Raw genomic sequence first — 22,505 nt, 5'->3', positions numbered from 1 at the left:
TGCTGGTTAGCGATGGTGGTGACTCTTAAAGACACTGCAATAAAACCCCCAATAAGAGAATCGGGATGAACTGATAAGTGGTATCGATAATGGGATCCCAATTGCAAAATTCTTGTCCAGTCCCATCCTTACATCCAAGCTATGTGTTTTTCAGGGAAGGTCTTGCTTATTCAGTGAGACTACACCAAACACCATTCTGCAATGATCTAAACACTCATGATCTTGACTGCTTGCATTTTGGACATATCCAAATCTCACAACCATAAGTTCAGGCTGGAATAATGGTGAACTGGTAAATTGAAGAGTCTCTCTTCACCACTGTATTGCTGCTGGAGCCACACCAATACTCCAATCCATCACATACTCAATCTTTCTACCATATGTGAATAAGAACCAAACATACTCGAACTCCCTTGTGAGGAACTCCCTCGCTTGGGGGAGCCCTCTCCTCCAACCCGAGGAAGCATTCCACCATTTTCCAGAACTCCCATAGTCTCAGACTTGGAGATGCTGACTCTGATCAGAGCTGGTACTAGGCAAAGGGCTCCAGTGCATGCTGAAGGTCTTGCTCTGATTAAAAACCAATAGAGTCACATGATCTGTAAGAAGCAGGGATGCTATCCTGACGTTTCCAAAATGGATTCTCTCCATATGTCAGCTATGCTATCAAATCCTGTCCATGAATATGAAGCCTATGCATAATTTCAATAAAGATCTGTAATCACTCATCTGCCTGCTTTTCTTGGATGTTAGGCTGATTTTCTGTTCTAACACTTATTTACACTCTAACACTGACCTCTCCTTATTTAAATCACAAACAGGAGATGAGCGACAAGCTTGGAGGAGTCCAGCATCCACTGAAAACATGCTTGACTTTGTGTGAAGGATGTAGAAACAGCTCTCTCTTTGGTTATACAGGGTGGGCCATTTATATGGATACATCGTAATAACATGGGAATGGTTGGTGATATTAAAGTCCTGTTTGTGGCACATGAGTATATGTGAGGGGGCAAACTCCTCAAGATGGGTGGTGACCATGGTGGCCATTTAGAAGTCGGCCATCTTGGATACAACTTTTGTTTTTTCAATAGGAAGAGGGCCATGTGACACATCAAACTTATTGGTAATGTCACAAGAAGAACAATGGTGTGCTTGGTTTCAATGTAACTTTATTCTTTCATGAGTTATTTACAAGTTTCTGACCACTTATAAAATGTGTTCAGTGTGCTGCCCATTGTGTTGGTTTGTCAATGCAACCCTCTTCTCCCACTCTTCACACACTGATAGCAACACCGCAGGAGAAATGCCAGCACAGGCATCCAGTATCCGTAGTTTCAGGTGCTACACATCTCATATCTTCACACCATAGACAATTGCCTTCAGATGACCCCAAAGATAAAAGTCTAAGGGGGTCAGATCGGGAGACCTTGGGGGCCATTCAACTGGCCCATGATAACATCTTGACCCCCCCCCCCCCCCCCCCACACACACACAGACAAGGTATTCTTTGTCCACATGTATACCTATATGAAACGTCATATGTTAATGAACCTATGCATATTCATGTAACCACAATAAAAGGAGTGGGAACCTGGCTGAGAGTCTGACAGAGGTCAAGTGGGTGGAACGACACTTGGCTCCAGGCAGGCCTCCCTCATGCTTGAGTAACACAAAGAACTTTGCCTACTTGTGTCTTGCTTTTGCTGTGTAGTAAATTGTCTTGAACATTCCAGCGAATAGGTTTATGCTACAAACCTATCACCAATAGCGGTGGTTTTGTTTGTTAACTTCACCATTCACATAAAAGTTTGCCTCATCACTGAACTTCTGCGTGAACTGAGGGTCCTGTTCCAATTTTTGTTTTGCCCATTCTGCAAATACTGTGCGCCGATCTGGGTCATCCTCGTTGAGATGCTGCAGTAGCTGGAGTTTGTAAGGGTGCCATTTGTGAGTAGCTAATATCCGCCGAAGGGATGTTCGACTAATGCCACTCTCCAGTGACATGCGGCGAGTGCTACGCTGTGGGCTCTTGCTGAATGAAGCTAGGACAGCCACTGATGTTTCTTCATTAGAAAGAATGTTTCTAATGTTCATTAGAAAGATGTTTCTTCATTCCCCCTCACATATACTAATGTGCCACAAACAGGACTTTAATATCACCAACAATTCCCATGTTATTACGGTGTATCCATATAAATGGCCCACCCTGTATAATGACAATGGACGCAAGACCCCACACTCCTGCAGTACACCCTATAGGTGTCCCCTTGCAAACCAATTGTAAGCCTTCTCCAATGCCACAAGTTCATGCAGATTGTATGGTCAAATTCCCATGATCCCTCCACATGTTGTGCATGGCTGAACATCTGGTCCACTGTCCCATGGCCAGGATGGATTCCACATTGTACCGCCTGAACACAAAGTTCAAGACTTCATCTTTCCCCAACAACATGAAATAAACTTTCCTGGGGAAGCTGAGCAGGGTGATACTCCAATAAGTGACACACATGCTCCAACTCTCTAGTTCCCCTTTTTTAAAAATGGGAACTAATTTCATGACCTAGCACTCCATTGCTGCTGTCCAGGATCCAGGGGGTTTAAGGGATGTGTCAACTAAGTCACCCTCACAAAATACTGGACACTAACCAAACTTAATTTAATGGTAGTGTAATAGTATTCATGGCCATCGGGTCTATAGGTGAAATATTCTTTTTTAATTGCATTATTTTTATTTTCTATTTAATATAGGCTACCAGCATTTTCTGAAACTTTTCATTCAGCTTTTCCCCCCCTAAGAATAAAAAGATGGACTTTACAGATTCAAAAACAAAAAAAGAAGCAAAAATGAAATCTCACACAAGCATGGATATATATCAAATGATTATCTTTAATCCTTTTTCTGTATTTACATATTGCACACTGGGCTGCAGCTTTAACAATATAAATATATGGAATATTATTACTTTAATTATAAGTAATTATTATGTATGATGTCACATAAAACACATTCAGCATCCACTCAGAGGTTTAGTCCATTTTGTTTCCCCCTGCGTCTTCAAATAGAAGGTCAAACCTTGGCCCTTTGTCCAAAAAAAGTCCCCAAACACTGAAGAAGACATTTTGTCTGAAGAAGACATTACATTTGGTAAGTTTTGTCTCTCAGTTCCATGTCCAAATAGCTCTGTTATAAACCAGTAGAGTGTCTGAGGTTGTCCAGTACAGCAGGAATAGACCAAAGAACAGAGTAGAGGTAAAAAAGGCAAAAATGATTCGACTAATGCCGAGATGAGTCTACACAAAGTTGAACAAAACTCAAGTTTTTGCTCGAAAAAGTCCAAAAATCCTGTCATAGAAAATTTACACCTGCTTGTAGTGTGTATACAAGGTGAATGGTTGTTGGAGATAAACAGCTGAATAGAATAAAACAGAAAACAATCATTTTGATTTCCAATTGTGGATCAAGTCGGCTGAGCTCACTGGCTCAGCCGACTTGGCTCCAGCAGACACTGGCTCCAGCAGATTTTCAGAGGTTTGTTTATAACTTTTCCTGCTGCTGATCAACAGAGAGGATGAACCTTCTTGCTGCACCCTGGTATGCCAAAACTTCATGTCCAGAGCCTGTGGAAGAAAGACACGAACGAGTAGAAAAAACCTTTGCTAAGATGAAGACTGAAGAAGAGCATTCAGAATAAGCACAGATAAAAGGTACTTGTGATGGCTGCATGTACAGCAACACAGTGGTAATATCCACCATGTTAGTGTAGAGGCTTATATATTGCATTCACATTTGTCTTTAAATATAGGACTTAATTTACAGGACAATAAATAACTGGTTTTGGTTTAGAATTAATTCACATGTCCACATAACAGTGCATTCTATAAGAAGTGCGCACATTTTAGTTTACACTGTTATGTATGATTTAATCTTTGTTTTTCTCAGTTACCGTAGTTGCAGCTGCTCCACTTGAGGACCCAAGAGGTGGAAAAGGGGGCTTTGATGGAAGACTGCATATTAGCTCATTCCATAACTCAGGGCCACGGGGGGGGGATTGGAGTTCATTATGTTAGTTCCAGTTAGGTTTTGTGTGTTTTACCCCTCTGTGTTTTTGTGGGCTGATCAGCCACTATTTAAGTTTCCCTTTTGTCTCGTTAAGTGAGGTCAGTTTGTTTGAGTTATCAGTATGGTTTGTTAACTTTGAGTTCTGTTATTTTGACCTCTTTTATGGGCCCAAGATTTTGATTCTTTTTGCATGATTTAACCAATTATGTTTTTGGGTTAAATAAAAATCTTTTTTTTTGGACTTTAACCTGTGCCTAAGTTTCCTTCGCTGCTCGGTCCATCACAGTACTGCAAATTGTTTTTCAGGGGCTCACGGTTGCTACATGTTCAAGTAACTGTACTATATTGACTTTATAAATTAAACAAAGGGAAAAAAATATCCAGGCTTTTAGTTTTTAGTATGAGTCAGTTAGACGGTTTGCAGCTTCATAGGCTCTGTAGAACTTGTAGTTCTGTGTGGTCTATAGTACAAGTACAGGTCATACAGGCTCCAAATAATATCTTACTGGTTATACAGGTTCCACACGTTACAAAAGATTTTTTGATTCAAGTTTTACAGGTTCTGCTTGATTTTATTAGATGTAGATATTAAACTTAGCAGATTCTACTTACTCAAAACTATAACAATTTTATGAGAAAAGTTTTTTGTTTTACTGAGTCCACATACTGCAAAGTCTGAAAACGTCACATTTAACAGGTTCTACAGGCCCTTTCTGACACTGGGCTTTACAGGTATTATTGTAGGGTGCACCTACAGGCTTTACAGACTGGTTCTACCGTATAGGAGATCAATAAGCCAAGGGAGTCATTGGCTTATTTTCTCATAGACTTCTAAACAATAATAGCACTTTTGCAACCAGAGTTGCTGCCCCCTGCTGACCATCTGAAATAATGCATCCGCTACTTCCGCATTAAAAATGATCCATTAGTGAAAAATATGCCTGTCAATGAATATTTTAATTTTGTTAAGACAAATTAATATTTTTTTCAAATGGAACATTTGATTCTGAAAATTAATCAACACTACCATTAGCTCACTTTTTCCTGAGTGGTGCAGATTGTTAAGCTTTTCCATTTGTTAGAACCAACACTGTTGGTGTGTTAACAATTCACCATGAACTATTTGGCATCAGCTGATGTAAAAGTCTCACTGCCTAAGGCACTGCTGCCATTGAAAGGAGAAAGCCATAAAGATTGGGCCTAATGAAATATTTGAATAGTGTGATATTAAGTATGATTTTTTGAATGAATAACTTAATACATTTGATTGCTCAGGTAGAGTAGAAAAGTGCTAAATGAGTACCTGTTCATTTACCTTAAGTATCAGCACTGGAGACAAATGGTTTCCATCTGGTCCCGTCACCATAAAGCCTTGCAATGATATCTGTCTTACTTTAATGTTCTACATGGGGGTGGCTATAGCTCAGGTGGCAGAGCAGGTCAGCCACTAATCAGAAGGTCGGTGGTTCGATCCCAGGCTGCCTCCTGACTGCATGCCAGATATCCTTGGGCAAGATACTAACCCCCATTCATGACTGAATGTAGTGTAAAGTGCTTTGGGGTCCTTAGGGACTGAGTAAAAGCGCTATACAAATGCAAACAATCGATACACTGGATCTCAATACTGGTCACTAAATTCTTGTTTAGATGATTCCCTAAGGTCTTTATGCCTGACTACTTACATGGTTTAAAACGTATTATCCTTTTTGATTCTAATTGGCCTCCGTCAGTTCTAACGTTTTACATAAAAGGACATAATTAAAAAATCTAGCCCTTGCTAAGTCATCAAATTATCTAAATAGAACCTTACTAACTGATCGTCAGCAAGTGTAACCAGTATGCAGGTCTGTGCTATAAGTTCTACTGTCTATACAGTAATGATTTCCAACTTGTAGTCACAACGCCATTAACATGTGGTTGTTTAATAGATTTAATTGATCAATAGATTTAATTGAAATCTATTTTTAAACAACTTCTTGTTATGTTTTCCTTGATTGTCTCTGTTTTTAATACTTTTTGTCTATAGTTCTTAGGGCTCTGAAATATTACCATCTGATCAAAGTTCTCTTATTTTAAGGCTTCTTAACGATTTTTTAGGTTCTCTTGATTCCTCATATTCTACAGACTTCTGCTAGTCTCAGGGTCATTTTGTGTTAAACTCTGTCTGAACTTATCTCTGTAGTTATTTGGGTGCTAGATATAAGCCTAACAATGGTCACATTGTGTTGGGGCTGTTTATGTTCTTCTTCTGTGGTCTTGTGGTCTGCACTGAAATGGCTGCTCACTGGAAGCTTGCCCGGTGCTTTGCACCCTTAGTGATTTCACATAATGCTGTTAATACTGCGTTTTAGTCTGTCTTCTTGAGTGCATCAACAAACAACAAACATTTTCTCTTTCTTTAGCCTTGGGAACGACCAGCTTCCTTGGTAGGTTTCTGTCATCAGACTTTAACCTAACGGTTCATCAATAACATCATTCATTACTACCAGCTTTAAACTTTGACCTGTATATATTTCCTCTAAGTGCTATTTCCTGCCTTTGGGGTTCAGATCAAAATGTAAGAAAAGGAGTATTGACAATTTAAACATTTATCATGAGGCATAGCTGCAACAAACACTTTATTTCCTGATCAAATGAGATCTGACCTTCATCTAAGTCAACTATAGATCAAAATGTCATTAATGACAATAGTCCAGTATGCAAAAAGACAGTGAAGCCCTTTTTAATTAGAAAGTTACTTCAAGGCAGGTGTTCAAGCAAAGGAAAATAAGATTAGAAGTGGAAGGCTGCCGCTTTGCCATAGCTAAAGTTATACTTTGATCATAAAAACTTAATCCTACAGAGATCACATCATGAGCACAATCGTGACAGAGGTAAAGAAAAAACCCAGAAGTAACAAATTTTCCTGTTATTTAATTGCTTTTCTGTTAGTTGATTACTTTGGTGTAGTATGAATAGCCATAAAAGTTAAAAAATCTACGCAGTTGTCGGTCTTACCATTTGTCTGTTTATCTCTCTGAACAGCGAGGGCTCTTGGCCAGTTGAATCAGGAGACGAGCACATCTTTTATAGTCTGCAGAGAAGCAAAACAACACGCTGTGTTTAACTGCTGCTTGAAAAAATCAATTTACTAAATTTCCAAAACCAAACACGACCTGCAGCTGCAGTGTCACGAGATGTTTAGCCTAGCTGAGCGAGAAGACTGGTAACAAGAGGAACTGTTAGCTAGAAGACAAGCCATCTGATCTAACTAATGCTGGGGATAGCAGTAATTGATCATACAGTACCAAAATGTAACTATTAATAAAGTGAAAAACTTGTTCTACTTGGACTTGTCATGAACAAAAGTGTTTAAATACTCTGTGAGAATACTGCCCTTTTAAAAATGAATGGTTTTCCACACATGACTAATTTCCTAATTGATTTAACTTAAATGTGAGTTTGTATGTGCTTGTTCAAACATTTTATTTATAGACATAATTACAAAGCAGTGACACAAAAAGTTTGTTAGTAAATGTTTATTTACTAACAAACTTTTTGTGTCTTGAAAGCAATCTACTATATTATATATTATTTTACATAAATGTAGGACTATCAAGGTGTAACCTCTGATGTATTTAGTTGTATTTATTGTGTTTAGTTCAGTACAAAACTCTCCCCATACATCCTTTGATTGTCCTAGTAATGTATCTGCTTGTTAACCTGCAACGAGAAGACATAAACTTTCCCTCTTGAACAAACCAGGTCAAAAACTCAGTATTTTAGGGAACACAAAAAATTCTTCTGTAACCTCTGTAACCAAGACGGTGCCCATAACTAAAGTATGGGCACTGTCTTGGTTGCACTGTTTGTATATTTCTAATTTCCAAAGTCACCACCATGAATTCACAATGACATCAACTTCAGATGTGAATGAGATAAGAAACTTGAACTTAGATAAACATTTTTTCTTCTCTGTCGTCTGACAAACATCCAGCCAATAAACCAACGGATTTACTGTGTAAACAGCCTCTGAACAAGTTTGAACCTCCACAGCTCCTGTAGCGTTCACCTTTAACATGCCTGCCACTGCCTCCACACAAATGCATACACACACAAACACGTTCACATTTTTAGCTGTATCTCTGTGAAAACCTTTGTTTAGATACTTTAATCCAAGGAGATTCCAGCTACTACAGCTCACTGGTTTAAACTTTATTGTAAAACAACAAAAGGTTCCAGGTAGGCATCAAATGAAAGTGGGAAAAGTGCACCTGTACAAATAAAGTGTATGACTAAATATTCATCTAATGGTTCAGGGCAATAAGAAAAAGAGAATATTCTAATCAATGTGGGTATTAAATGAGAATTATTATGGATGTACGCTACATGTCTGAGTGTCCTCACAATTAATAAATCAGGCTCAATCACGAGCCTTAAATTTCACAGCGGTCCTCACAAAGGCAGATGTACACAAACTTGCTTAGGCACACATATTTCTATCCACACATACACTCACTCTCTCCAAGAAAAACAAAAAGCTACATGCATGATTTAATATCATAAGAGCTGATGCTGTTCTGACATGATTACACTGATAACAGTGTAACACAGTGTGGTTGTGTGTTAAAACACGTCTTATCCTGTTTTTTCAATCTCAACAAACTCCTGCAGCAACACATCACTGTGACACACATACTAACAGGAAGGAATCTAACCAGCAATCATTGGTATGACTCTCAAATCATTCGGTGCCTTTGTGTGGATGAATTCCTGTTTAAAGATGAGACGTTGTTTTTGCCTACATCACTACTCTACAGGTCTTTTTGAGCATTCAGACTGTTTTAGGAAGGAAAAAAACAACTTTTTTGTGTGTGTGTGTGTTAAAAACAGGCGCTAAATTTCAAGAAACTTGGCAGAGAAGAAAAGCATGACCAAAGGAAGAATCTATTTTATTTTGCTACTGAATCATTTTCCTTTAACGTGGGAAAAAGGGCGTTGACCTTGGTGGAGGATTTGCTCTTTCAATCCAATCCTACTTTTCTGCAACAGGAAATATGCTTTGAAGCAAAATATGACAGGATCCAGACATAACTTCTAAGATATTTCTTGAATTTATTTACATATTTGACATATTTTCCTTTCCCCCAAATATTCAGTTCTGGACACTCGTACATTCCTCAGTCTACTTCGGAAACCTGTTTGTTTTTTCTTTCTGTAAAATTTAGCCAGAGAAATGAGAGGGTGAAATGAACAAATATTTCTGTTACTATTGGTTAATTCTTGTCGGTTAAGCAGATTTTAAGCCTACATACAAAAACATATAGAAATATTAACTTTTAAGAAGCTAGTGCAAGTAATTCCACTACTTCAGCTTTCATTTTTTTCAGGATAAGATAATTAAAAGACTCACAGGCTGGCTCTGTGCAGTCCCTGGTTTTGTGGTACAGTCGGTGGAACTGTTTTCGGCACTTTGGGCTGAAGTATAGAGGACCTGAGGAGAGAAAGAAAAGTGGTAAGTCAGGCATAAAAAGTCAACACAATGATGAGCTTTGTTTGTAGAAAGAGCTATGAGTCCTTTAAGAAAGGCAGTGTTGGTGGTCTTGTAACCACAACTAGTTCTGGCTGCAAATGAAAGATTTAGCAGCCAAGCTTTGAGCTACTAAAATTTGAACTTTATTTGATAAAGTACTGTAGCCCACAAACGCTTTTCTGTTCAATGCTGTTTCAAAAACAAAAAAAGTTGGGAATCAGAATGCAATAATTTGTAAATAAAGAGAATACTGCGATCTGCAAATCAGTGAAAGCCTATATTTAAATGGGAAATCTTTTAAATTTCTTATTTAAATAAGCATTTCTTATTTAAATAAACACACAAATATATATATATATATATATATATACATTTTTTTTTAATGTCATTTAATTTTAAAATTTGATGCAGCATCATTTTTAAAAGAGTTAGAATATGAGTAAAAAGTGTTTTAATACTAAACTAAAAAGGTTATTTGTAGCATTACTGGATATAAAAAGTGAATCCTACAGAGGCTGAGTGAGAGGCTGAATGTCAGCACTGAATTAAAAACAAATATTAGTGCACATGTTAGGAGTCACTGTGAAGGCATCATTAATGCTAAGCAATATAAGCAGGTTTAGGAGCAACGACGATGCGTCTAAACCTGCTCCACATTGTGTCTTTTCCAGCGGAGGCCTCACCTCATTCATCAAGAGGATGCCAAATGTCATTGTATAACTCTCCAAACACCTGTGGTCTTATGGTTTTCATACCTGTCAGGTGTATGATGAAATTTTGCTTGCTGTGTAGGTCTTTGGGATGAGCCTCTGAAAAACAAATAAAAATCTATGATAACAGAACAACACTGCAGTCACTATAATAGCAGCAGTATATAATGGTATAGACAAATACTGGAGTCTTTTTATGCCACAATTTGATTTAATATGTTTTTTCCTGACACATAACATATTTAGACCAAGTGGGAATGGGCCCAAATGTTCACAGTGCTGTACTTACTACAAGGGTGTAAAATGGTCAAGGAGGCCTTTTTTTATCCTCTAAGCGCATTTGGTTGTACAGAAATTAGACAACTATGAAGGAAATGGTTATGAATAACCAATAAATATACCATACCCACAGGCCCGGAGATCAGTCAGCAACCCCCTAGGAACCATCACTTTTGGTGAAAAAAAATCTTTTCTCTAACCGGCTGTTGAGTGGTTGCTGGGCAGTCACTTGGTGAAATTGGTTACAAAGACGTATAATGTATCACACAGTAAACGTCTTGCAATTGCTTTGATCACTGGCAGGTTACCAGTGATGCTTGCAGTTTGCATGGAAGACAAAGATTGTCTGCAGACACTTGCCAACTACTTATACTGAAGAGGTCCTGAAGCTGTGAAAATGAAAAAAGACAAAAACTGAACCTGTACGCCTTCAAAGTACTCTTCAGTTTCACTTGTGGACAGCCAACAATTTTCAGCAACCATTCTCCAACTAACAGGGGAAAAGACAGACCTGTGGTTTCAAGGAGGTTGTACGACTGAGCCTTAGATAAGGTGTGCATCAGTATTGGGTGAGTGGGCCTTCTTCAAAGTCCTCATCTCATATAAAGAAGTTCAAGGTAATACCTGAAATGTTGCTGCACACTTTGACTATACTTTTCAGTCTATTTTTGTTTTTCATGTTCAGTAACTTGTATCATCAGAAAAAATGAGAATGTAAGAACAATTGTTCTCATAAAAGCCATCAACACAAAAATCCCCCATAAAGATTTTGATAAACGTGCATGCACTGGTGAGCTTTTCTATAGACAGTATTCACATGACACTCAAAGTTCATTATGTTCATTATCTTTAAGTCGTGTTGTATCAGCCATTAACTTTAAAGGCTGTCCAGATGACCATAGTGTATACATCTACTAAAATCCAATTTTAAAATGCAATACACGGATATAGATTAAATACCTAAACAATACGACACTGCGACTGTTTTCTTCCCCTTTACCCACAGTAGCAATACTAGTTGAATCTTACCTGTACTACTTTCATTCAAAATGGCATCTTCAACAAATAGTTGTGTCATTTTCATTATGCAGAATTTGAGCGTATATTTGAGAGTATATAAATGTCAAACCAAGCAAAATTATATATGAGTAGTTCTTTGCAGTGGATGCACAGTGGCTTGTTGAGAAAGCTGCCACTGAAAAAGAAGGTGCCTTAGGCTGCTTACTCCTCTGTGTCCATGCAGAAAAGTTGATGTATTACTAATGTCAGAGAGGAGTGGAAGTAGAAGGAGATAGACTCCACCAGGCAGTGACAGTGGTATTCATGATGTTAAATCTGAAGCAGCTGTGGGTGTGAACAGAGTTATCTTGACACCTTTACAGATGATCTGTTGAATATACCGAGCCTCCCAGGCACCAAAGTAGTAGGAAAAGTTTTAGATATTCTTTGTTTGAGCTTTTGGACCATAGTTATTTTAACTGAGGGCCTTTTGACTTTGTATTGTAAAATATATAGAGAGTGTTAAACTAAGGGAGAAGAAGGAACCTTATGATGCATTAACAAGAGTCATTCAAAACAGAGTTTAAATATACAGTTTCATTGGACTTTGTTTAAGCCTGGATTCCGATGTATTAATGGGTTGAGTATCCCAATCCAAAGAGTTTAGAGAAAGAATTTGGTAATGGAATATCCGGTGTGACCTGACTGGAGATGGAAGGACGGTTGGTTACATATACCAAAATGTCATCAGCATATAGACTAATTTTTATGATAGTGTGAAATGGCAAATAATTATATGAAATGTGTAAATAATACTGGTAATAATAAGATACCATTGCTACAGTTCATAATCTAGACATTTGTGTCATAGTGATAACACATGCTGAAGGCATTTTCACACAGAGACACAGAGAGACATGCAACCATTCACACCCACATTCACACCTACGTGCAATTTAGAATCAGCAATTAGCCTAAACCTACTAACTGCATGTCTTTGGACTATGGGAGGAAGCTGGAGTATCCAGAAAGAACCAATGCAAACATGGGGAGAACATACAAACTGTAGAGTCAAACTCAGGAACTTTAAAGAAATATAGATCAACAACTAGCCACAGGGGGCCACAAGATGGTTCCTACCAAAGCCTTGAAATGGGGAGAGATGCAGGAAAGGTCTTTGCCAGCTTAAACATATGGATCATCACGAATAAGATTTCCACCTTTCTGAGTGAGTTAGAAGGAGAGAATCTCTTTGCTTCCATCACAAGATCAGACTGGATAACAGTGTAATAACAATAAATCAGTGACACTGAGCCTTTATTATTTTTGTTCAAAACACAGTGGAAGAAACTGGGAGGCTTCACATTCTCATCTGACTCAACCATAAAAAAAAATCACAGAAATATGAAACAGATGTAAAAACTCCTGAAGGCCAAACTTGTGACATGACCTTGCTGGTACATCAGCAAGATGGTTGTTTTAAACACAAGGAACTTACAAGTTCAGCTGCAGAGTTACCCTCTTTTCTCAACCGGCACTGAAAAGGTCAAACGTGTCTCACTAGTTTTCTTTTCTGAATAAATGGAGGTCACACTGATGTGGAAACCCCACGGACAGGCCTGAAGTCATTTATTCTGTCATATTTCTGTTCTTTGGCAATTTATGAAGTTAAACGCTCTGGGATTTAAATGAAATAAAAATAGGAGCAAATATATTTATTGTTATTAGGAATTTAGATGATCAAAACCCCCCATAAATTTGGTCTCCTACAACAGTTGGAGGTCCAGGATCTCTATGATAGATAGAAGGACTCAATCTTTGACATTAAAGGACTTATTTATAACACTTTTATCCAAAACATTGTACAGAAAGCCATAAGATAGCATAGAGTCCTGAATTCATTTGCAGCAGCACCTGTTTCACTGTTATACAGATGGCTATTAAAACCTCATGGGTCTGCTAATAACCTTATTAGCTTGAGGAATTTCTGTTAGCAAAAAAAATCCCAAATTCACAAGCTGGAACTAGAAGTTGAACAATCTTGTTCAACATCCATGAGATTTATTAGTACAAGCAAATCTCTTTGCTTCCATCACAAGATCAGACTGGATAACAGTGTAATAACAATAAATCAGTGACACTGAGCCTTTATTAAAAGAACTCAACTGCACTGCAACTCAAGCGGTGCATACATCTAATCCAGCTTGTTCACAGTCTCACAGGGTGGAAAGGATTAAGAGTTTAAGCAAAAGTAACAACATAATGGCTAAAAAAGTAAAAGTCCTGTGTTGTCACGCTTGACAAATTTCAAGATAAATGGCAGCGGGTCACATTCTAATAAAACATAAGGCCCATTCCAGTACCTGGACGACATGGGGAGAAAAAGGATTAAATAGAGTAAACAATAGTCCAAATGTCTGTTGGAGAATAAAATCCCAGAGGCTAAAAGTTAAATGTGAACACGGCTCTGAGGCTGATTCAAACAAGAAGCTCTTTTTATTAATCTGCACTGTTTTACTGCTGGACCCCTTTGACTGCTTTTTAGAGAGTATAACATTTTATGTTGTTTTCCAGCTGTGAATTATGAATCATTTTCAAATTAAACTCTCAAAAGCTGAGTGGAACTGTGGAAAAGGATCAGTCATTGGATGGATCAGCTACAATATGGTCACGCCCCTCCTAAGCTGCCAGTCTGGCATGGGGGCGCTGGTAGTGTTGGGTCAGGCTTGTTTTAGTGCAACCTGCAGGTGATTGAATGAATGTGGGAAGTTTTTTACGCTTGTTGACATGTTTCTTGAGTTGCTTCCAGGCAGTTTTTGTGGTGTTTGATCTATGCATGCAATGTTGTTTCACCATATTGATTTTCTAACGTTTTTTTAACACTAACAAAGCATATTGGGAAGTCTGCTGACAGGGTAGGGTAGATACTTTAAGCCAAAATAATTTACATTTATGACTCTGACATCATCTGAAAGTAAAAAGTGGACACTGCTTGTAACCATCATTCAAGCCTTAAACTGTTCCTGTTGTGAGGTTAAAGTACTTTCTGCTGTTTTTAAACACTTTTAAATCCCAATGTATTGTTCACACGATGCAGTCCTTTCTAAAATTGGATACATTTTCTCTGCTGAACTTTTTTCACACATAAGATGAGAGTGCACCCTCAGTAACAGTTATTCTACAAAATTTGTGTAGGGGTGGTTTGACATACTAAATACAAAGCTTTGCAGTGAATAAATATTGGCTTAAAATGATGCTAAAAGATAAAATGATCTTTTAAGAGGTGCCCTGGCTGATAGTTCCTCAGATGTGCAGAGGACCAAATGAGGACACCAGTCTGCTCTGTTAAAATCATCCTCACAAACGTTCCTTTAAGGGTCTGGCCTCAGCTCGCAGCTCTAATGGAGCCAGCTGTAAATGCTCTGATGATTTAAGAGGGATTTGTCTTGCTGATCCAAACAACAAAAAGATCTCAAACGGCTGCAAGTCTGACTGATTGCGCCGTCACTCTTGAGGCATTTCTGCCTTTTCGGCACCAGCTGGAAATTTACAAATCTTTCTCAGTCCCTTGATGCTATTTATCCATCAGGATTGTTTTAGTGTCAGTTGCTTAGTTTTGGAGATATCCACTGTTGAGATGTTTGTCTTTTCCTGAAAATAATGTTATTAAATGGCATTCACTTGGTGGTACTCAAAGCCCCAACTAAATAAATAATTAATAAATAATAGATCGAAATTAAATCAAATAACAAACTCAACATTTCTTTCACAAATAATGACTAGACTACTTAAAAGAACCCACCAAAAATCCAATTCTTGTTTAACAAAAGGTTCCCTGCTTTACTTCATATACAAATTGTATCCAGAAAAACAATAATGCTCCTCACGTTTGGCTTTTGACTGGCTCTAACCCAGCAATCAAACCTGTAGAAGAAATTTATAATCTGAACAGATGATATACATTATATTTGGGTATGTTCCTTGTAGCTATTTTAAGAGTTGAGTAAATGGGAGGAAAAAACAAACTAATCGACCGGTTGTAAAGTCATAAAATTCCAGGAAAGTCAAATTGAAGCCCTAATAAACTATGTCTGTACAAATATTTAGACTGTATTTGAAATCCATTTTAAACTACCGATCATATTTTTCAGTGTTCTTTAATTAGTATTTTAAACTTTGCTCTGACACAGTTTACAACCATTTGTAATCTGGACCAAAGTGCTACAGAACCACATTAGTGCCTGTAACTATCATCTTTCTATGTTGGATTTATAGTCCAGCGTTGGGGTCCAATATACTAAGCTTCCACTATGCAGAGCCGAGGATTATCAGCATACAAATATCACAGATATATTTACGTGCAGTCCTCCAAAAAGCCAGCAGTGTGCAGCCAGACTGCAGTGATTCTATGACAAATCAATAAAGCTGCCTGAAGCCGCATATGCACTGGAAGAAATTCAGAGCAATGTGATCACCAGATAAGTGAATGACACGCCACGACTTCAAGCAACCATGGGTGAAATAACTGTTGGCGATGGGAAGTAGGTGGGATGAGACAAACTTTTCTCAACTTCCAGGGGAACGACTGTAGCGACCACCAATCAGAGTGAAGAACACTGTTGACTGACATATTCCCTGGTAGCAAATACATTACAGGATCACCTAGGCAACAGAAACCTGGAACTTATACAAGTGACTGTTTGTTAGCTTCAAAGCAATGTGTGACAAGTAAATTGCTTCAGTTGTTGATGCAGCTGGAGAAGCCTCAAGTCGGTGGTTGTCATAGACTATTTTATTATTTTTAGACTCTTTCCTGTCTAATCTTGTCGAATAGCAGCACAAACAAATGCATACCCATTATTGGTAATGTTGACTCCGCCCACTGGTGACACTACGCAGCTGCACCATGATGGTCTGTAGAGCTCTGAGTAGCTCTTAGCTTGTTTGCACCTTCATTTCAGAGAAGAGGGTGCTGCCTTTTTGTAATGAGGAACTCGTTAACACTCAAGAATCAACAATTACCTGTAACTACTGGGGTTGGGTTATTTAGGCAATTCTAAAATTGCCCTTAGGTGTGAATGTGAGTGCGAATGGTTGTCAGTCTCTATGTCCTAGCCCCTCATCAGATTGGCAATCTGTCCAGCGTGCACCCCGCCTCTCGCCTGTCATAGTCCTGGGTGTCTGACCCAGCGTTTTGAATTGGTTGTGGACTCACGATTCTTTCTGTTCATTTAAGAGATGACTTAAGTGTCACTGCTTTAGTGTCCTCTAGTGCATCTGAGTTTATTTCTACTTTCTGGCTTTGGTTATTTGTTCTGTTTATCCCACGTCTCAGAGTCGCTGTGTGTGTTAGTTCCTGTTTTATTTTGATAGTCTCCTGTTTCATGTGTATTATGTTCAGTTTTGCTTCTCCTGTCTTATCAGTCAGATTAGTGTCAGCTATGTTCCCACCTGTGGCCTGTTTCCCTCATTATCCTCTTTGTGTACGTATTGTCTGCATTGCCCTCTGTTCTCTGATGCGTTCTTCCTCATGGTTGTGAGGAAGGAGCAGGTAGTATGAACACATTTTCTGTGGAGCTCGACTGGCTGTAGGGGGTCCCCGTAGGCACCATGTTTTTCCATCTGCTGCCTTGCCTTTACTTGGTCCTCCAGCAATTAGAGTGCATGGATTCAACCTGTTACCTCAAGCCAACTTTTTCACCTCAACGACGCTCAGAATTCCCTGCCTCTCCCCCAGGGTAAAAAGTGCCCAGGCCTGAACACTAGCTGCAGTTGTCAAAGAAACAGGCTGTGTGTCCTGCGCAGCCTCAGCCTGGACCTGGGGGCAGCAGTCTGAGCCAGAGGTCTCCGTGTCGCCTGATCATGTGCCACCCAAATCAGAGGTCTGCACTATGCCATCTGATCCTGCTCTGTCCGAGCTGGAGTCAGCATTGCCCACACCACCAGTGCCCGAAACTCCGGAGCCAGAGCTGCCAGGACTAACAATTCTCCACTTCGACTCCTGGCCTCCATTCTCATTGTCTGCGGGTATCTGCTGCCCAAGCCAGATGCTCAGGCACACACACACACACACACACATACACACACCTTTTGCGGGGCGTTGTTCTGTTTCTCATGTGCCCTCAGGTTTTTTGGTTCGGACTCGGTCTCAGCCTCCATGCAACCCTCATGAGGACAGGTCAAAGAGAATGGATGGATGAATGGCAGGTTGGAGATTCATAATTATTTTATTCCTTGCATTTCTGGTACTCACTAGCAGGGACAGCACCATTTAAATATTTAGTCATACTAGATACTACATACTACTTTAGTCAAACTGCTACCCCCTTGACCCGAACCCCAATCACTGACAGAAAATTGATGGATGGATCTTAGTGATATATCTGTACTAGCAGATTATCGTAGGCTAAACTTGAAAGCTTTGAGTTCAGTTATTAACTTTGAAGTTACACTTTGCTACATTTGGACTGGCGTCAGGGTGCGGTTTCGTACAAATGTTGAGTCTCAGGATGTGCAGAAGAGCAATTTTGACAGTTATGAGTACTTATAGAGCACTTCACATAGAGGTGAGTGTAACTCTGAAAGTAAGTGTCAAGTATAGGGGGTAGCTCCCTAAAAAGGGTCATGGGATAAATGTAAGTGCCCGACAAGCATTGTGGTTTACAAATGGATAAAGAACAGTCCTTTGACACACATTTTAATTCACTGGAGTATGAATGAAACCACCTCGGGCGTTTAATTTAACAGTTTAGAATCAGCTTTCTTGTGCTAAAAAAAAGCCCCATCTAGACCGTAGAGTGTATCTTGGGCGACACAACAGGTTCACGCTCCTCCTAAATCAAAAAGGATTTAATGAAATTACAGCAGGAGGGGCCCAACAGGACGTGACGCCCTGGAGCCTTTTGCTTCTGCACTCATTCAGATTTTTTTGACTCTCTGAATGGATGAATAAAGTTCAAAGAGAAACCGCAGACCGCGGCGTGATTACGATGTTATCTCACTGTTTCCGCCATCAGTACTGACCCAGTCCGTGCTGCGACCCATGCTGTACTCCCCCGGGCGTCTCCGTCCTCGTCCTCGGGTACCGGCCGATCAGCTCCACCATGCTGCGGCTGTCCGTCTGCGTGCCGGAGCCTCGGCGAAGGGCCGCCTCGGTGAGCAGCAGCAGGAGAAGGAGGGCGGACAGGAGCGTGAGCCGCGCGAGCAGCATCACCGCGGACCTGAAGGTGCAGATGTGAAAAGTTCAGATTTTTTGTAATAATTAATGTTCCTCCAAGGAGCCAAAGCCGTTTCCTCCCACGTACTGGATCTTCTGACAGAATCACATGATCTTCATCAGGACTCATGTGGACCCAACTGTGAATTTAACAGTTTTTAGGTCATAAGAGAGACTTTGAGTCAAACTTTTTTGTAATGAAAAATAAAGATCATGTGATATGATCAAAAATGAACTTCTAATGAAACATAACCTATTTTAATAAAACCAAACTTACCTGAAATAAAACACATTTATCTAATAATAATAATAATAATAATACTGCTCACTATTTAAAGAGAAGGCGTGATTCTAACGTGAGTTTACTGCTTTTAAAAAAAATCCAAGTAATAACGTTTTTCCTGGGTTTAGTTAAAGATTCAAGTTTAAAAAGAGGCGCGTTTTACGTTTGCTTTTGATTCATTCAATGCGGTAAACTCTTTGAATGATTCTGAAGTAAAAATGAGTTTCCAGCAGTAGTTTCGCTCCTAAACGCGCAAACAAAATATGTCCCAGTAAAAACACGTTTAATGCTCTTGCTGCACTTTAAAACGAAGCATCACCCGCACATATCCTGCAGTTATTACAGAAAACTGTTTAACATGTCACATTTTACGCCTAGGAGAAGTTTTCTGTCTGCGAACAAATTTCTTCACAGTTCGGCTGCTCCCTCAGCTCACACACTTAAGCTCACCTGTCTTCCCTGCGCGGCTCTCGGAGCGTCTCGGTGCGCCTCTGCTCCCCGGCGCACCGCTCTCTGATCCCGGGCTCCTCCCGCCGGATAATTACTAAACTTCTGCTTTCTGGTGTGTTTTCTTGTCTCTTTGTGCGTGTTTTATTATCCCGGGTTAGTTTCGAGCCGAACCGCGTGCCGAGCTCCAGAGGCCGGTGGCATCTTAGAAAAGCGCTGAACTTTGACGGAGCGCGTGGAGCTGAGGGAGCCCCTTCCTCCTCATCCTCATCTGGTCCTGTTCGCAGCAGCAGCAGCTGGCAGACAGCTGGACGGAGTCATTCCTCTGCTTTGCGGACCGAAGAGAAGAATTCTTGACACTCGGACAGACTCTGGAAGCGTTTGGCACGAAGCACCTGCAGCCCGGGACACTTGCTGACCTCCGCTCCTCTGTCGACCAGTGGGATCGGCTCTGTGCCACGCGCTCTTTCGTCTGTGGAAATAATCCACCGTGTCTTCTACTCTCCACACGCGCAACTCCGACAGATTACGGAAATACGGGAGAAGGAGGGGGAGGGAGGTGCGTGCGTTTGGCAGCTAGCATGCGCACACACATACACCCGCGCACAGTCAGAAGATGACAGATGAGTTTCTGCCTGCAGACATCAGCGGTGCACCACTCCCTCTCAGTGGATGGAAAGAAAAATGCTTTGTGCGTCTCCTCCTCACCTCCTCTCCTCTGAGTTGATCAGTTTCTGGGCTTCCACGTTTGCTGTTTTGACGAACTGTTACAGTGGTACTGTGTGTTCATTTGTGTTACACAAATGGTTTTTAATGAGGAAAATATAAGCGATCCTGGTTTCAAGTGACCGAGTGAACCAGAACTACAGCTAACTACAGCTATTTAACCACCAGAGGAGACCCACCTTCAAAAGAAGCAGAAGAGAAAATACCCCAGGGTTAGGGTTTAAGTCACTTTAAAATCTTGACCTGCAGCAAGTTTTTTTTTAGAAAAACAAACATATATTTTTATATTCCATAGTCAGCATTTTGCTAGTTTAAATTTAAATTCAAAGTACATTTCATTCCGTTTTTTGCTACTCTTTTTTTTTCTTCTTTTTTGACATTCATAAGTTAAAGTATCTCAAATTTTAAACTTAATAATTCAACATTTTGAACAACTGTTATTTTAACAGCTGTGGATCTGAATCGGAGGGTGAGATCATTTCTCATGTGAAAGTCTCCAATAAAGCAAAGGTCACAGGATACATGCTAATGGATTGGTGACATCACCCAAATTGCCAGTGTCATTCATGCTAAGCCCACAAAAACAGACAATATTTCAAATGTTTCAAATGTTACTGAGGCTTTTTTTTAAAAAAAATTCTGTAAAACAAACAGAAATTGTGACTAGACATTGTGGCTTACCCTTTGTTTCAAGTACTCTTTTGTATGATACCATAGGTCTGGTATCTGGAAGATTGTTCTTGAAATATTTTTATAGCTTGTGTTTTCACACTGAGTGTGTGAATTGGTCTGTCATCATGGCAAAATGTGGTCCGGCGGAGCCCTGAGGCAGTTGCGAGTACTGTGGCAGGTGTTTATATGTCTGTCTGTCAGTTGGTTTTCAACATTATAGAATTACATCTGTGCAAGATACAGTCACAGAATTTTAAAGGTGTGTATTTGAGATCAAAATGAAGGCCGGGTTTGACGTGAGGTGGAACTGATGGGTTGAAATATCAGCATGTTGATAGGGAAAAAAAAGTTTAGAGGACATATGAGGTTCAAAACAGATTGAAACCAGAGACCATCTTGTCAGGGGATCACACCAGCCGCTATACCAACAAGTTTTCTGACCACACCCGTCTTTGAGCTTTACCTTCATTTTGATCTTGGCTGCATACCGTTAATATATTGCGTAACTGTGTCTTGCACTGTTGCAATGCCAATGTGTTGAAGAAATCTGCCTGCAGATATCCAGACAGACATCACATCAAGTACTCAAAACTGCTGACAAACATGTTCACATGGTAAAAACTGTGTTTTTATGGCTTCTACGTCCACTTCTGAATTATGACTTGACAATGCTTGGGTAAAACTTTTGTTAGAGTTAGGCATAAAAAGCAGTTTCCCATGTTAAAGTCATGTGTTGTCTTGACCCATCCATTCACCCTGGCCTCCTCTCTGTGATGAGTTTAAAGCTGTAAAGCAACATCACCAGACCCGCCTTTTGCACCACTCATAAGTTCTTTGATTGCTAGTGGGCACTTGACATTTTATCTAACTAGGGGCTGTAAGAAGCAGCTGCACAAACAACATAAAAAAATCTTTTATGTAACAACATGTTTTTGATTTGTTTTTGTTTTTTTCTATTCAGGACTCCTGCAACCTCTCACATGAGGATTTGCAGATAGCTGAACAATCCCGAGAAGGCATCTAAATAACACTAAACCTTCTTTTGCCTTGCAAAAGAGGGTTTAGCCACAGAGGAGCTTTTGGAAACTGCTTGGGATTTCCTAAATTGCTTGCAGGGACTCAAGGAACATTATGCTGTACTACAAGATTCCATGTAATGACCATAAAGTACTAAATTGCCCCCAAAATGCCACGCAGTATCCTAGAAAATCTTATAATCCTCTTTTTTTTTTTTAATTTTATATAAAAATTTCTTCACATTTTCCAAAAAAAACCAAAAAAAACAAAAAAAAAAACAACATTTTTTTGTCTTTGCACTTATTCTCTTTTTTTAGGTTATTTATTTTAAGGTAAGGTCCTTTTTTAAGTCTACTAAAGTTGTTTTTTTTTTCTTTAAGTCTACTAAAGTTGAACATTTTTAACATCCATCTGTGTCAAAAGCTCTTGCTGAGTTGCTGGGGCTTGTAGAAGGTGTCTGTTAGAAAACATGGGCACAGGTGGATACCAGAGGACGGGGGTGCCTACTGGGGTCAGCGGGGGAGCTGGCCCTAGGGAGGGGCATCCTCCCCTCTCTTCTTTTCCTCCCCATCCCTGGCTACCTC

General features: G+C 39.6%; 1 protein-coding gene across 1 annotated transcript; it reads right to left on the bottom strand.

The window, feature by feature from the left end:
* Positions 1–1,477: 1,477 nt before the first annotated feature.
* Positions 1,478–19,821, bottom strand: LOC146491430 (ALK and LTK ligand 2-like). The gene is made up of 6 exons (XM_085152883.1): positions 19,510–19,821; positions 18,584–18,780; positions 10,328–10,381; positions 9,453–9,533; positions 7,058–7,133; positions 1,478–3,618 (listed from the first exon to the last, which is right to left on the bottom strand). The coding sequence occupies exons 2-5, from the start codon at positions 18,768–18,770 to the stop codon at positions 7,069–7,071; spliced, it is 387 nt and encodes a 128-aa protein (XP_085009009.1). The 5' UTR covers positions 18,771–18,780; positions 19,510–19,821; the 3' UTR covers positions 1,478–3,618; positions 7,058–7,068.
* Between the last annotated feature and the right edge of the window lie 2,684 nt (positions 19,822–22,505).

The sequence above is a fragment of the Neolamprologus multifasciatus genome, chromosome 23 (genome assembly GCF_963576455.1).
Source record: "Neolamprologus multifasciatus chromosome 23, fNeoMul1.2, whole genome shotgun sequence".
In the NCBI taxonomy this organism is placed as follows: domain Eukaryota; kingdom Metazoa; phylum Chordata; class Actinopteri; order Cichliformes; family Cichlidae; genus Neolamprologus; species Neolamprologus multifasciatus.
Note: the sequence above shows the minus strand (reverse complement) of the source record. Positions and strands in the feature narration are given on the sequence as shown.

Coding starts and splice junctions, on each gene's coding strand:
- LOC146491430 (XM_085152883.1), bottom strand. CDS start 18,770: ATGCTGCTCGCGCGGCTCACGCTCCTGTCCGCCCTCCTTCTCCTGCTG. Junction 10,382..18,583: donor TGGGTCGCAGCACGGACTGG/GTCAGTACTGAT, acceptor TTTGTTTTTCAG/AGGCTCATCCCAAAGACCTA. Junction 9,534..10,327: donor TTTCATCATACACCTGACAG/GTATGAAAACCA, acceptor TTCTCTCCTCAG/GTCCTCTATACTTCAGCCCA.